Source organism: Prionailurus viverrinus, chromosome B1 (genome assembly GCF_022837055.1).
Source record: "Prionailurus viverrinus isolate Anna chromosome B1, UM_Priviv_1.0, whole genome shotgun sequence".
NCBI lineage: Eukaryota > Metazoa > Chordata > Mammalia > Carnivora > Felidae > Prionailurus > Prionailurus viverrinus.
Genome location: NC_062564.1, coordinates 8939483 through 8953560, shown reverse-complemented (window position 1 = coordinate 8953560; position 14078 = coordinate 8939483). Strand labels below are relative to the sequence as shown.

The following is a 14078-nucleotide window of genomic DNA, read 5'->3' as shown; positions in this document are numbered from 1 at the left end:
CCTCTGGCTGTCAATCCTTTCTCTCCCAGGGACAGCTGTTGCATTCTTCTTTGTCTCATTTTGTGTCTGGAGAACTTGGCTTGGCACCTGTCAGGATTGGGCGCCCAGAAATATGGCCATGCAGAAATGCCGGTTGCACTCCATTTGTGCCTGTGGTGCTACTGATTGCTGTCGGCCCTCAGGAAAATTGTCTTTATTTCTTCCGGTTATCTTTGAGAGTGGCTCTGCTCTTGGTAGGGTAGGAACTTTTAAACCTTCTCTGAGGACGCCTCCTAAATGCAAAGGGTTGTTCCATACCTTCAGGGAGCATTTACTATTTGTCTCACCTGAAGCCTGACAAGATATTCAAAAGGATGCTTTTTAATGTCAGAAGGTGGCCAAATTGGAAATTGATAGAGTTTGATAAAAACTTTTTTAGGTGGGGCACCTGGGTGGCTCAGTAGGTAAAGCGTCCGACTCTCGGTCTTGGCTCAGGTCACCATCTCACGGTTCGGTTCCTGGGTGTGCACCCTGCTTTGGGCTCTGTGCTGAGCCCCTTCCTCTCTCTCAGCCCCTCCCCCGCTCATGCTTGCAAGTGCCTGCAAGCCTTCTCTTTCTCACAAAATAAATAAATAAACTGAAAAAAAAATAACATTTTAAGGCCTTGTCCCCTAAGCTAAAATGAAGCTATGTACCCAAAGGGAAAGAAAAAAACATTCTGAAGCCCTTGTAGGATTTACTAAAACATTGCAAAGACACACAGCTCTAAAGCTAGAAGACAGGAATGCTTTGATTTCCATCTCAAACGAAAATATTCTCCCTGATATAAACATGCAAAGTGGCCGTAATAGATTTGAATGCGTGGGTCAGCCAAGTGACATCATTCGGGATGCAACCCAAGTCTTTGAGGAATTAAATACAGCTGTACCTGTCTTACAAATTAAGTCTTGACAAGAAATGCAGCTCCAGAAACAATTCAAAGGCCACCTATCCCTTTTATCAATCCCCCAAGCCTCCCCTATTAAACAGATGTAAGTAAAACTTTACCAATGAACTTTTCAACAATACATTTTATAGCACGTCTACTTAAAAATAGTTTTCAAAATCTTTACTATTTTCAGTTTCTCTTTTAACAATGGCAAGTCTCCATTCCACCTTTATTCAAACGTGCATTTAGCACCTAAAGGTGTCAGGCACAAGGTGGAAGACACTAGAAACGGGAGCCCTTCTTGCCCTGAACCCCGGGAGGGTGCACTTCGGTGAACCCTCGTGTCTCCGCTTCTTCCGGCTCAGCGACTTATCATGACAGCACATCCTGCAAAGAGCTGTGGTTCTCAGCAAGCGTGATTCACCCCTACGCCATAGCCTCCGCAGATCTCTGAGGCCAGGGATCCTGGAGTACATTTTGAATTTGGAAATTTGTCGACTTCAGCTTTTAATGTAAAGAATAAGGTTAAAACCAATGAAAATGTTCCCAGGGCCACGCAACCGGGGACTGCGTAAATTTCATACTGATTTCTCAACACAGGACTCAGTCTGCCTTTACCAACGGGGACGGCAATCATTCGGTCAACTCGAAGAAAACACAAATCCCGGAGGACCTGAAGGGTCCCCGAGCACCGAGCCACAGCGCCCCCGGGCCAGGAACCTCCGGGGGTGCCGCGGCTTCGGCGGTTCCGCGGCGGCGAATCTCGCGAGACCAGAGGGAGCCCTGACCGCGCCCCCGAGGGAGCCGCCGAGTCCGGCGGCGGGAGGCGGGGCGCGGGGCGCGGCCGATCACGAGTTCCGCGAGCGCGGCCCCGCGGGCTCAGCGGCCGCGCGGGCCTCTCTCCGCCGGGCGCGCGGCCATGGCGCGGAAGTGGAGCCTTCCTCTGCTCCTAGTGCAGCTCCTGCTCGGCCCAGGCCTCGCGCGCAGTTCCAGCCCTCTGCCCCTGGTCCTCAACACTTGGCCCTTTAGGAACGCGACCGAAGCAGGTGCGCGGCGGCGGCCGGGGGCGGGGGCTGCGGCCGGCGGGCTGACCCCTGGGCGGGGACCGGAGCCTCACCTCCGGGCCTTCCTGCACCTCCTGCACCGCTGCGCCTCTTGCACTGGACCCTTACGAAGTCCTCCCTGCCCGCAGCCGCTTTTTACGTCCTCACTTCGCATTCCGCCTCTGTTCAGCCCCGCGCCCCCATGCTTTCCGCCCTGCTGCTGCCTGACCCGCAGCAGTTAGGGCCTTTCTGCTGGGACTCCTCCACGGGCGCCTACGCGGTCTTGCCTGACATCCATACTGCTGTCACGGGGAGGGGGGGGGGGGGGCTGTCTCTTGTCTACTGTTCTACTTCACCTTTCTAGCCCCTCGGATCTCCCCAGTACCATGAGCTCAAGTGCAGCTTTGCAAACGGCTGTTAATTTCCCATACAGACCCTTTTTACATTTACTTTCTGGTGTTCTGTGCTGACATTCTGTATTTGCCACCTGCCGTAGAGTTTCAATCTTGGTTGGCCATTAAAATCATCTGTGGAACTTCCCGTGCCTGAGCCCTACCTCCTGAGATTTTGATTTAACTGCTGGCAACAAGACATTTGTTTTGTTTCCTTTAAAGCTTTCTAAGTGATTTTGATTTGCAGCTAAGACGGAGAACCACTAAGCTATCACCTCTTTCGCGATTTATTGCTCTTAATGCCCAGTCTGCGTGAGGTGCCTATCTACTGTGCTTTCATTCAATCCTGTCCATGCCATGAACTTGTCATGTATTCATTGGATTGCATATGTTTGTCTCATTCATTCCAAGACCTACTACCCCAAGAGTAATTTCCGACTCCTTTTCCCCCCCCGTCTGAGGCTGCTGGTACAACTCACTGGGGCAGAAGTGGCTCCAGAGCTTGGCGGACAAAAGTTTGGGTGTTAGAGGCAGTGCATCTGATTCAGAAAAGGCGGAAACAGGTTGTGAGAAAGAAATTCCCGGCCTTGAAGCCATGATGAGAGAAAAAGTGCAGTGGCCAACGCAGGGGACATATAAAGGTTCTCTGTAGTGAAAGGGGGAACTTCTTGAAATACACTTTCAATTCTGTAGGTCCAGTAGTTAATGCTTAAAAATGACCCATAGTAGCACCTTCCCTTCAAAGAGTTCTGTTTTTATTAGTAAGACATTGACCACCAAAGATCTTTCCACCCCTTGCCAAGGTACGGGGCTCCAGAGAACAAAGCAGTGCCCAAATGGCTTTTGAATCCTGTTCCAGTTGTGTGACCTTGAACAAGTTCCTTAACCTGTCTGGGTCTGTTTGCTCCAAATTAAAATGAGGAGACTAATTGGACAGTACTTACCTGAAAAGCTGTTGTGCAGATTAAATGGATTAAACGCTGTGAAGCCCACATTGTAATTATTTGCTGTTAGGAAGTGGTTATTGAGACTTGCCATGATTGATGTTACCTTAATATAAGTCCTCGTTGTGTATATTTTTAATAATCTAATGATACAGAAGAAATTTATAAGCCCGTGATTTAATGAACTTTCAATTTAAATGCCTTTTAGTGCCTTCAATTATAAAATTGAAGGAGAGAAGACATTTCTTACACAGCATAGAAATATTAGTAGGTAAAAAATAAAAAAACCCTCACTTTACATCAATAGTGTTTAAATTCTTCATAGTAAATAGTTGCATGATACAATTTGTCTGTATCACTCATTTACTTAATAAAGTAAAATTCTGTTTAAGGGTAAACATGAAAATATTTTTTTAGATGAGTGCTCAAAACATCTCTGGTTTGTTGCATTTGGCATTGGAAAAAAAATATATATAAACCAGCACTCCTGGGATTTGATTAACAGCGTGGAGGACGTTAGCATCTGGAGGCTCTCCCTTGGATGCAGTTGAGCAGGGCTGTGCTGTGTGTGAGAGGGAACAGTGTGACGGTACCGTGGGCTTTGGAGGGAGTCCTGATGAACTTGGAGAGACCACACTGGATGCCATGATCATGGACGGGTAAGAAATCTTCACCCCATGTTGAGTCACACTGATCAGTCTTCTACTGATCTACTTGCTTCTACTGAGAGCAAGACGGATGAATACGTAAGTTTCATCAGGTCAGAACCCCTAGCTTATGGTGCCCAGCCTTTCCAAACACAAGTTAAGAGAAAGTCATTAGAATAATAGAAATTTCACATGGATGCAGTAGTCTCCTTGGAACACATAGAATCCCACACTACAGAAATATGTCTCTAGACGTGGTAAACAATCACTTAACTGACTTCTATGTACGGTGTGGTTTGCATGACCTGAAGCCTTAAAACTCTTTAGAAGCCATGTTTAAAAGTCAGGTAGTGGGGGGAGGGGGGGCACCTGAGCGGCTCAGTCAGTTGAGTGTCTCACTTTGGCTCAGGTCATAATCTCGCAGTTTGTGAGTTCAAGCCCCACATGGGGCTTGGGGCTGTCAGTGCAGATCCCGCTTTGGCTCCTCTGCCCCCCTCGCTCTCTGCCCCTCCCCCGCTTCTGCTACCTCAAAAGTAACAACAACAAAAAAGCTAGGAGGAACTTTGAATTGTGGTGCTGTCGGAGTATGCTGTAGGTTGATTTGCTATTCCTTAATTTATCTGATCATGGGAATTTGTATGCACTTCATGGATGTGGTATCATCTTTACATTAAGACAGTGGAGTTTATCCTACAAAGCTATTGCTTGGAGTAGATCAATGTAGTTTTTATCTGTGAACCTGAGAAAGTACTTTAATAAATCTGACTGTGCTTCTTTTCTTGCAGCACTACAATGAACGTAGGAGCAGTGGGAGGTCTCAGACGAATTAAAAACGCTATTGGTGTGGCACGGAAAGTTCTGGAACATACAGCACACACGCTTTTAGTGGGAGAGTCAGGTATATTTTAGCTACACTGGAACTTTATCTAGTCCTTTGTCTATATTCCTCACTGTGAAAATATAAAATAGTAGATAAAAGCCAACGCAAGGTCAAATTCTAGCTGTTTTGCTTAACATCTATTTACCATCAGATAAGTTACTTCTAAATTCACACTTTCTTCATCTGTAAAATAGGGTTTTAAAAATTAGTTCATTATCTATGGGGAGATAATTGCTGGATGGAAGTATGAGTCAACATCATTTCTCCTCCTGAACTAGTTGCATAGAGCGCAGAGCATTCTTAACATCAAAAGATGGGCACCAGCGTATTTTTGTCCCTTGCTTGAACGTCTTCCAAGTTATATGCCAAAAATCATACCATGATCTATAATCAAATATACTTTAAAAATTTTTTTAAACATTTTTTTAAGTTTATTTTTATTTATTTTGATGAGATATAGAGAGCAAGTAGGGGAGGGGCAGAGAAAAAGGGAGACAGAATCCAAAGAAGGTTCCACGCTGTCAGCACAGAGCCCGACGTGGGGCTCAAACTCATGCACTGTGAGATCATGACTGGAGCTGAAATCAAGAGTCAGATGCTTAACCAACTGAGCTACCCAGGCACCCCCAAAATACTTTTTTTAATATATTTTTTTAATGTTTATTTTTGAGAGGGGGGAGGGAGGGGCAGAGAGAGAGGGAGACACAGAATCCAAAGCAGGCTCCAGCCCTGAGCTGTCAGCACAGAGCTGCACATGGGGCTCGAACTCATGGACTGTGAGATCATGACCTGAGCCAAAGTCGGATGCTTAGCTGACTGAACCCTCAGGTGCCCCCCAAAATCCGGTTTTTAATGTTGTATTAGCTAATAACTCCAGTAGGCGTCCTTCAATTGTGCCGAAATCCAGAATTAAAAACTGCCTGACAAACAAAAAGGTCTATTTGTTAGTCATGCATAGAATCCAGTTGGCCCCTCGTGTGGGGTCTCAACACTGGGTATGGCGCCCTGGTTAGAACAGTAAGATTCTGTGTCGGTGAGCAGGGTGCTTTCTCTTTTGTGATGTGCAGGAAGGGGGATCATGAAGGGGGTGGAACAGAGAGCTGTCACCATACGCACTCCAGGGTCTCAAGAAGATCAGGTGAAACTGCCTTAACACCGTTCCCGTCTGAATATTGCTCTGAAAGTCTTTGTGCGACCCAGGATGGTATACCCCACTTAAGAGACCACTGAGAACACTCCACGTACATGTGTTTTGTTTAGAAAACCGTGCTTAACTAATGTACATTTTCCTTCTCTTCCTAATCTCCAGCCACCAAGTTTGCTGAGAGTATGGGCTTTATCAGTGAGGATTTATCTACCAATACTTCCCGAGCCCTTCATTCAGATTGGCTTGCTCGGAATTGCCAGCCAAATTACTGGAGGGTATGTAGACATAATTCCTACAAGCAGATCATTAGAAAATACTCAGTGACATCCTGTCTGCCCTCTGTTGCCTAAGGTGCTGGTTATCACCCTGGCTGCACTTTAGAAACAATGACTGAAGGTGACTGTCTGGGCATGGATGTTCATGAACGTTCCTTAGCTGCTTCTCATGCACATCTCTGGTGGAAAACTCCTGGTTCCTTGCAGTAGCTTTCAAACTGACGGGTGTGCCGCAGGAAGAGGGGGTGTCCTCAGTCAGACCTGCTCTGCTTGTATTTCCTTGTGACAGAAGTTTCCAAGTCTAAAAAAAAATCAAAGTTTGGAAATCATTCATCTAGAATATGTCTTACATTTTGTCTATGTGGAGTATACCCCTTATCTTACCCTTATTTGACTGGATCTATACTATTTGGTGTCTAGTGTGTTACTGCTGGGATAATTTATCCTTAAATCACTGGGACTTTGAGCATAAATCAGGTTCTCTTTGCCATCCAGAACCCTTCTGTGGACTGCCTTGGTCTCATCTGTTTCTTCCCCCAAATCCTAATTACGTTTGAGTAACTAAGGAGTCTCTGGGCTTAGTTAGCATCTAAAAGCGGCAAATGGATAAAACCAGGTCAGGGGAGGCACTAAGTGTGCTAATGAGGAAGACATAGGTAGTAGGTTTCTTGATCAAATACTAATCCACATATACAACCTAAATTAATGGATTTGGATTATTTTCTTGTGTCTTTGTGATCCACAGAGGAATCTACAAATACAACTTAGAATATGTTCACACAAATGTAGCTTTGAAATAAAGAAGCGTTTTGGTTTTTTTTTTTATTTAAAGTTAATTTATTTATTTGAGAGAGAGAAAGAGAGAGAGAATCCTAAGCAAGCTCCACACTATCAGCATGGAGCTGGATGCAGGGCTTGATCTCATGACCATGAGATCATGACCGAAGCTGGAATCAAGAGTCAGATGCTTAATTAACCGTCTGAGCTGCCGGAAGCCCCAGAAATAAAGAAGGTTTTTAAAATAGATTTTCCTTTAAATCTCAGAATTCTTCATTGGCCAAGGAACAGATTCTGAAATTTAAAGGCAGGGCTGTGTACCTGATTCCTTTGAGGATTAACATCTAATAAAAAAAAATCTTCATTTGTATCTGCCACTGTGCTGAGAACTTTAGCCGTAGAGAGAGAAAAATCAGGGATCGTTTCCAGACATAGATGTCTATTATTCTACGTTATGTAATTCTGAGATAAGACTAGGTATTAAATAGAATTATATCTATCTGTTCACATAAGACTCAGCTAATCTTTGGTTTTTAATTCATAGCTTTCTGTTACCAGACATCCTTTTGGTTTCTTGCTCATGTTTAGTCATTGTATGGAACTGCTTGCCAATTTCTAAAATGAACTTTCCTAAAAAATAAAACTTAAATCTTGTTTGCAGAATGTTGTGCCAGATGCTTCAAAATACTGTGGACCTTACAAACCACCTAGTGTCTTAAAGCAAGATGGTCCTACCTATAAAGAAACAGGAGATAATTACAGTCATGATACAATTGGTAATTTGCCTTTTACATAACTTTTATGGTTAAAGTTCAGCCATTTTTTTTTTAATTTTACTTTAGAGAGAGAGACCATGTGAGCCGGGGAGGAGGCAGAGGGATAGAGATAAAGAATTTTAAGCAGGCCCCACACTCAGCTCGGATCCCAATGCAGGTCTCGATCCCACGACCCTGGGCTCATGACCTGAGCTGAAATCAAGAGTTGGAGGCTTACCTGACTGAGCCCCTAAGGTGCCCCAAAGTTTGGCCATTTTTAATTGCCTTCCTGTAGTTCTTAACTTCTTTATCCCTATTTACAGTGCCAGATGGTGATTTTAACTGTTTTAACTGCTAAATAAGCGTGCACACACATTCTTTTCATCACATCTATTTACATTTTGGTAAATTACTTTATACAGGGCTCCTAAAATCTAGTGATTATCCACTTGTAGATATTTAAATCTTTATTTCATATTTACTTGGGCTTTTTTGTAGTTTTTATTTATTCATTTACTTAAGTAATCTCTACCCAACATGGGGCTCAAAATCAGGACCTTTGGATCAAGAGTCACATGTTCTTCTGACTGAGCCAGTCAGGTGCCCCTATTTGATGTGTAGTTAGTTCTTTAATAATTCTATGTTGTTTGCCATATCTGAGCTATAATGTTGAAAATTTCCCTTATTCTATATCAGTGACTTTTTTTTGGAATTACCTTTGAAAGGAAACAGTAACTTGAAGAGTAAGGATATGGAAAGTCTACCAAATGATGCTGACACTGGGTTCTGAAACAGTACAAATGACACAGCCAGTATAAGTTTCAGTATTCCTGAGCTTCCTATTTTCTTCTACCTGAAATTAATGAATGAGGGTATTTATATTACCAACAGTTCAATTATTTCTTTATACTTGAGGTAAACCTCAGAGTTGATACAATGATTTTTTTTTTTAACTTCTAGGCATGGTTGTAGTCCATAAGATGGGGCGTACTGCTGCTGGTACATCTACAAATGGTATAAAATTCAAAATACATGGGTTAGTGTTTCGAAAAGAACAGATCTCGCAAATATGTATTGAGTGTAAACCAATATGTGCAAGGTGCTAATGGGAGATGCAAAACATAAAGCACAACCCTACCCTCACAGCTGAGATAAGTAAATGTGAACGAAAATAAATTAGTACGTGCTAAGTGCCACAGGAGTGGGCGTCACAGCTAGTGCTGCAGAGCTCAGGGATGGGAGTGGTGCCTGAGTAAGCAGGGCAGGCAGTTGGGGAGACCAGCAGAGAGATCCTGGGGGCTGAGCCTGAGCCTCAGGAGGGGAAGGGAGCTTGAGTAGTACACGCTCGAGTTCAGGGCTCCCCCTGGAGGGGAGAGAAATAGCATGAATGTCGGGTACCTGGGAGGAGGCCCAGAGCCAGATTTCAGAGAGTCCTGAGTCACTTGAGAGATTTCTGGATTTTGTTTTAAAATAGCAGAAAAACACTGAAGGTTTATTACAAGGAAAAACCTTGGTAAAATTTTGGCACATCAGATAGAAAGCAGGAGTAGATTATAGATGAGGAAAACCAGTTTGAACCTATTGAGATAATCCAGAAATCTGATGATAAAGGATAGTAATAATTGAACAGTCACTGTAAATCTGTGCCGTCCTGATATATAACCAACTGGTATCCAATTCTTACATAATTAGGTTTATGGAAACCTTAGCTGAAAAACTAATGAAAATCTTTGATCTGTGTGTTCCGATGAAGAATTTACTTAAAACGATCCTGAGTGGCGAATTAGCAACATGCCCTATTGTGGAAACCTCCCATAAAACAGTGTGTGAATTCACTCTTGGTCTCCTGTCCTAAATCACTGTGCTGTGCCCTCACACAGTCGAGTCGGAGATTCACCGATACCTGGAGCTGGTGCCTATGCCGATGATACCGCAGGAGCAGCCGCGGCCACTGGGGATGGGGACATCCTGATGCGCTTTCTACCAAGGTGTGAGTCCTCACATCTCTGACCCTTGGAGATCCTTAGGGGAGATGTTGTCTGTCAAGACAGAAAGTGATGGTTTGTGCCACGCAGTCTGATTTTGTGGGTACCAGCCCTGCTTAGAAATCCTACCTCCACACTCTCCACCTATCATTTTTGATGATAATTTAAATTAAGTAATCATTGTCCTCTGAAATAGAATATTTCTTGCTTTACTTCACAGATGAGAACACTTATGATGCATTTAAATAATTTATGCAAGGCCACTGAGTAAAGGAAGGGTGATAATTGGCGATAAAAGCGGGGAAGTCAGTCACGGTGTGCAATTAATTACTGAAAGATGATCATTACGACTGGATGTTTTGCACATGCCCAGTACTTCCCCCACTGATTGTAGCCCCATTTCCTGTTTAAATAGAACCTCTCTCTCTTTTTTTTTTTTTTTAATCACTTCTGGCTGTTGTTACTGGGTAGCAGTTACTCAGCCGGAGCGGAAGATAATAGTCCTCATCTGAAATTGAGGGACAGATTAGCTGAAAAGACAGACATGGGGTCAAGGTTTACTTCCTTTCGTGTTGATGCTTTCAGAGGTGCTACCAACTTCTCTGTATGTATTTCATCACACATGTGACAGCTCGGATGGTTTTAGGTGTCTTAACTTCGCGTTAACACCCTTGGACTTTGTTCTGTGATGCTTAAGTTTCGCCTCTGTTTAAACCAGCTACCAGGCTGTAGAGTATATGAGAGGAGGAGAAGATCCGACCGTAGCTTGCCGGAAAGTGGTTTCAAGAATTCAGAAGTATTTTCCAAACTTCTTTGGGGCTGTGATATGTGCCAACGTGACCGGAAGTTATGGTAAGATTTATGTGGAATTCGTATTTGTGTGAACTCGTAAATGTTGTTGCAAACGTACGCTAAAAAATACTCTGGTGTATTTTTGCTGCAATACAATGGAAACAGGGACCGTATCAGGCAGGCACCAGGTAAATGTTAATTGTTGATCGTCAAGACCCCCAGAGTCCTTAAATATACCTAAACCCCCCCTTTGGTTGACTACTAGTGGTTATGACCTACTCTTTGGCTCTTAATTCTTACCTTTGACATTGGTCCTACGTCAGGTTTAGCTTCAGCTCCAGTACATGCTGAGATGGGCTAACTCTAGTCAGATGCTTTTATTAATTCGAGGTCGATAGGGACAAATTATCTTCCCTGCTTCTTTTCCATTCATTATATTAATGTCTCAGTCATTTAGACCTTCTTGGGGCTCCAAGATACAAAATGTATTACTAATTAGTAAACCAAAGAAGTTGGCAGAATTATTTTTGCACAGCATTTGAGGCATGTCCTTTGCTTCATTAACTTTCTATATGAGCCTATCACCGTTTCAAAGTGTTTCAAGATCAACCACTGCTGCTTCTCATTAGTGCATTTTCAGATGGGGAAGAGATACAGCTTACTGATCAATATAACTTATTAGGTTAGACTGCTTATTATTGTTCTTTGATCTTTTCCTTCCCACAGTTCTGTATTTGAAAAACTTGTTTGAGGGATTCCTTATTCTTTTTTAAGTGCTGAGATACCAAAGTCAATAGACGTTATGGGGGGGCGGGGGAGAAGGCTTTACATTTAAAGTAAGTCGGTTTGATTGATTCGGTGTTAAGAAAGAAACCTTAGAAGGCTCAGAGTTGGATTTAACAAGATGTAAAAATGACAATTATATAATGGTAGATGAATTTAAAATTGACTCGTTCCTTAAATTATTGGCATTAGAAGAGGCCCCTGCAAGGTGTTTGCGGGGGGGGGGGGGGATGGCGGGGAAGAAGCCCCCTATTGCCATAGGGGTGTGTGGCTGGTAGGGCAGCAGGGAACCTCGTCAGTGAGGCTAACTGGATTAGACACAGAGTGTCTTAACAAAGAGCTCATCTTGCTTTGCGTGGCAGTAGGAAAGTAGGAAAGAACAGGGAAAAAGGGGAGGGGAGGATGGAATGGATCATGGTCACGTCCTAGTGGCTAGGGAAATAAAATGTGAAGCCCTTGCCTGAAAAAAATTTTTTTGCCAAGAAAAGGATATGAAAACAAAGTAGTGGTAGCAATGACCGCGTGCATGCCTAGAGTCCCAGATCAGCCTATTCTGAGGTTCAAAGGGATGGCCTTCTCTCACGGACCGCCAGCTAGGGCGTGCACAAAGCATGCTTCTGCGTGGCTCTGTTCGCGTTGGGTTCACGACAGCCACCCGCAAGGCGAGGAAGCTACGTGTGTATTGACCGTACTCACGTGCGTTCTGTTTACCCGGATAACTTTCTCTCTTCTTGGCCCCAGGTGCCGCTTGCGGTAAACTTGCAACCTTTACTCAGTTTAGTTTCATGGTTTATAATTCTCTAAAAACTCAGCCGAGTGAAGAAAAAGTAGACTGCACCTAATCCTTCTCGTCTGTCAACATCTCTGTTTAAAGAAGAAAGAAACAAAGGCTGAAGAGGTCGCGCACCGTCCTCAGCTCACGTGCCTCTGTATCCTACCTTCTCTGTGTAAGAGAAGCGCAAAAATACACGTGCGCTGAATTAGCACTTGCGGTTTCTACATCGGAAACGTTTTTGATGATCTTTTTATCTAAGCTTTGTATATGCCCTGAACATGAATGTGTGTGTGTGTGTGTGTGTGTGTGTGTGTGTGTGTATTTTCTGTATGTTTAAATTTTAAGTGATACTTGGATCTCTGCTCAGTGTTTCAAGACATTGCAACTTTGGGGATTAATTTCCATAGTGACATATTGAGGCCAAAAGGACTAATGGGTGTTTGGATACTTACAGTAATTAGAATACCCAAGGTTTTAGACCCTAAGAACAACCTAACAATGAATCACAGCATGATTAGTCCTGATTCACTTTCATTACCTTACAGTGATGGGTCTCTTATCACTGATTATCAGTTTTACATAATGCTCCCTACTGACTGGAAGAGGAAACAATGCTGTTAATAATAAAGTTGATTTTTGCATGTATTTGAAAATATTGGGCAGTCTTCTGATGAGCAACTGTGTTAATTTTTTTTCTTTTTCTTTTCCTTTCCCCCCTCTGATGGAGTTCTTAGCGTGTGAAGTTTTTTCTCCAGAAAAATCTCTGATCTTTTAGCTACTGATATCTAGTATGATAATTTGTTCTGAAAATGTTTTCTGGCACTTGATTGATACTATGGTGTTACGAATCTCATGTGTAGAGGTTGGTGATGGCACTTAGAAACAGGCAGTGGAGCGCCTGGGTATCTCGGATGGGCATCTGACTGTGACTCAGGTCATCATCTCACAGTTCGTGAGTTCGAACCCCACGTCGGGCTCTCTGCTGACAGCTCAGAGCCTGGAGCCTGCTTCGGATTCAGTGTCTCCCTCTCTTGCTACCCCTCCCCTGCTTGCTCTCTCTCTCTCAAAAATAAACAACAACAAAAGAAATAGGCACTAAAATGGCGTCTAGCTTGGTATTGTTTTCGTCAGCATTCAGTCAACTATCTGACAACAAGAGAGGTGCACATGTGCCTTTCTAGCATCATCTTTTCCTTCAAAATCATCATCTTTTACATTGGGAGTCATTCTTAAACCTGTATGTACAATATTCTTCTCAAAGCGTAGTATATCTGCTCTGATCTTTTTCTGCACTCATCGTAATATGCAGTGTTCTTTATAACTTACTTAGGGCTAGAAACCTATAGTTTTCAGAATGCTTTCAGGTCACTTGTTCTCAGACCTGGCCTGTATAATTGCCTGGAGAACCTCTTCACAAACACCCTCAGCTCGAACTGTGAGAACCTAACAGCATCTTGAACCGATCTGCCTTGAGGACCTGTGTGTGACCTGAAGACTTCTGGAACACAGCCCCAGCACCCCCCTCCCCCGCCAACACACACACACACACACACACACACACACACACACACTTTTTTTTTTGTATAGTCACACCTTAAAGTACATCCTTGGGGCAAAACATCCATGATCTGCTCTGGAGATGGGACCACGATGCTTAAACATTTCCTTCTGGTGATTCCCCCAGCCACTAGGGCTGTAAAAAGCAGTTTTACAGGAGGTGGGGTTGTGAACCTCTGCGTATCTTGCAGCTTCCCAAGATACTCGTCTGTCCCTAAGTCCCCTCAATAAACCATTTCTTGTCAAGCCGGACTTGGCAGCCTTTTTCTTCGGTCTTATGGAGGCTTTGGCCTTTGGAGGTCATTCTGCAAATACCTCCTTTTCATGGGACACTAGCCCACCAAATCAGAGTCTTTACAAATGAAAGTCTGAAATCTGGAATTAGCAGCGACTAATGGGAACTTGTAAACTAAGAGAGA

At 43.6% G+C, this 14078-nt stretch overlaps 1 protein-coding gene across 1 annotated transcript; it reads left to right on the top strand.

The window, feature by feature from the left end:
• Nucleotides 1–1755: 1755 nt before the first annotated feature.
• On the top strand, nt 1756–13715 carry AGA (aspartylglucosaminidase). The gene is made up of 9 exons (XM_047856705.1): nt 1756–1953; nt 3792–3945; nt 4719–4831; nt 6123–6235; nt 7674–7788; nt 8728–8803; nt 9648–9755; nt 10471–10604; nt 12069–13715. The coding sequence occupies exons 1-9, from the start codon at nt 1827–1829 to the stop codon at nt 12167–12169; spliced, it is 1041 nt and encodes a 346-aa protein (XP_047712661.1). The 5' UTR covers nt 1756–1826; the 3' UTR covers nt 12170–13715.
• Nucleotides 13716–14078: the final 363 nt, after the last annotated feature.

Coding starts and splice junctions, on each gene's coding strand:
- AGA (XM_047856705.1), top strand. CDS start 1,827: ATGGCGCGGAAGTGGAGCCTTCCTCTGCTCCTAGTGCAGCTCCTGCTC. Junction 1,954..3,791: donor TAGGAACGCGACCGAAGCAG/GTGCGCGGCGGC, acceptor TTTGATTAACAG/CGTGGAGGACGTTAGCATCT. Junction 7,789..8,727: donor TTACAGTCATGATACAATTG/GTAATTTGCCTT, acceptor TTTAACTTCTAG/GCATGGTTGTAGTCCATAAG.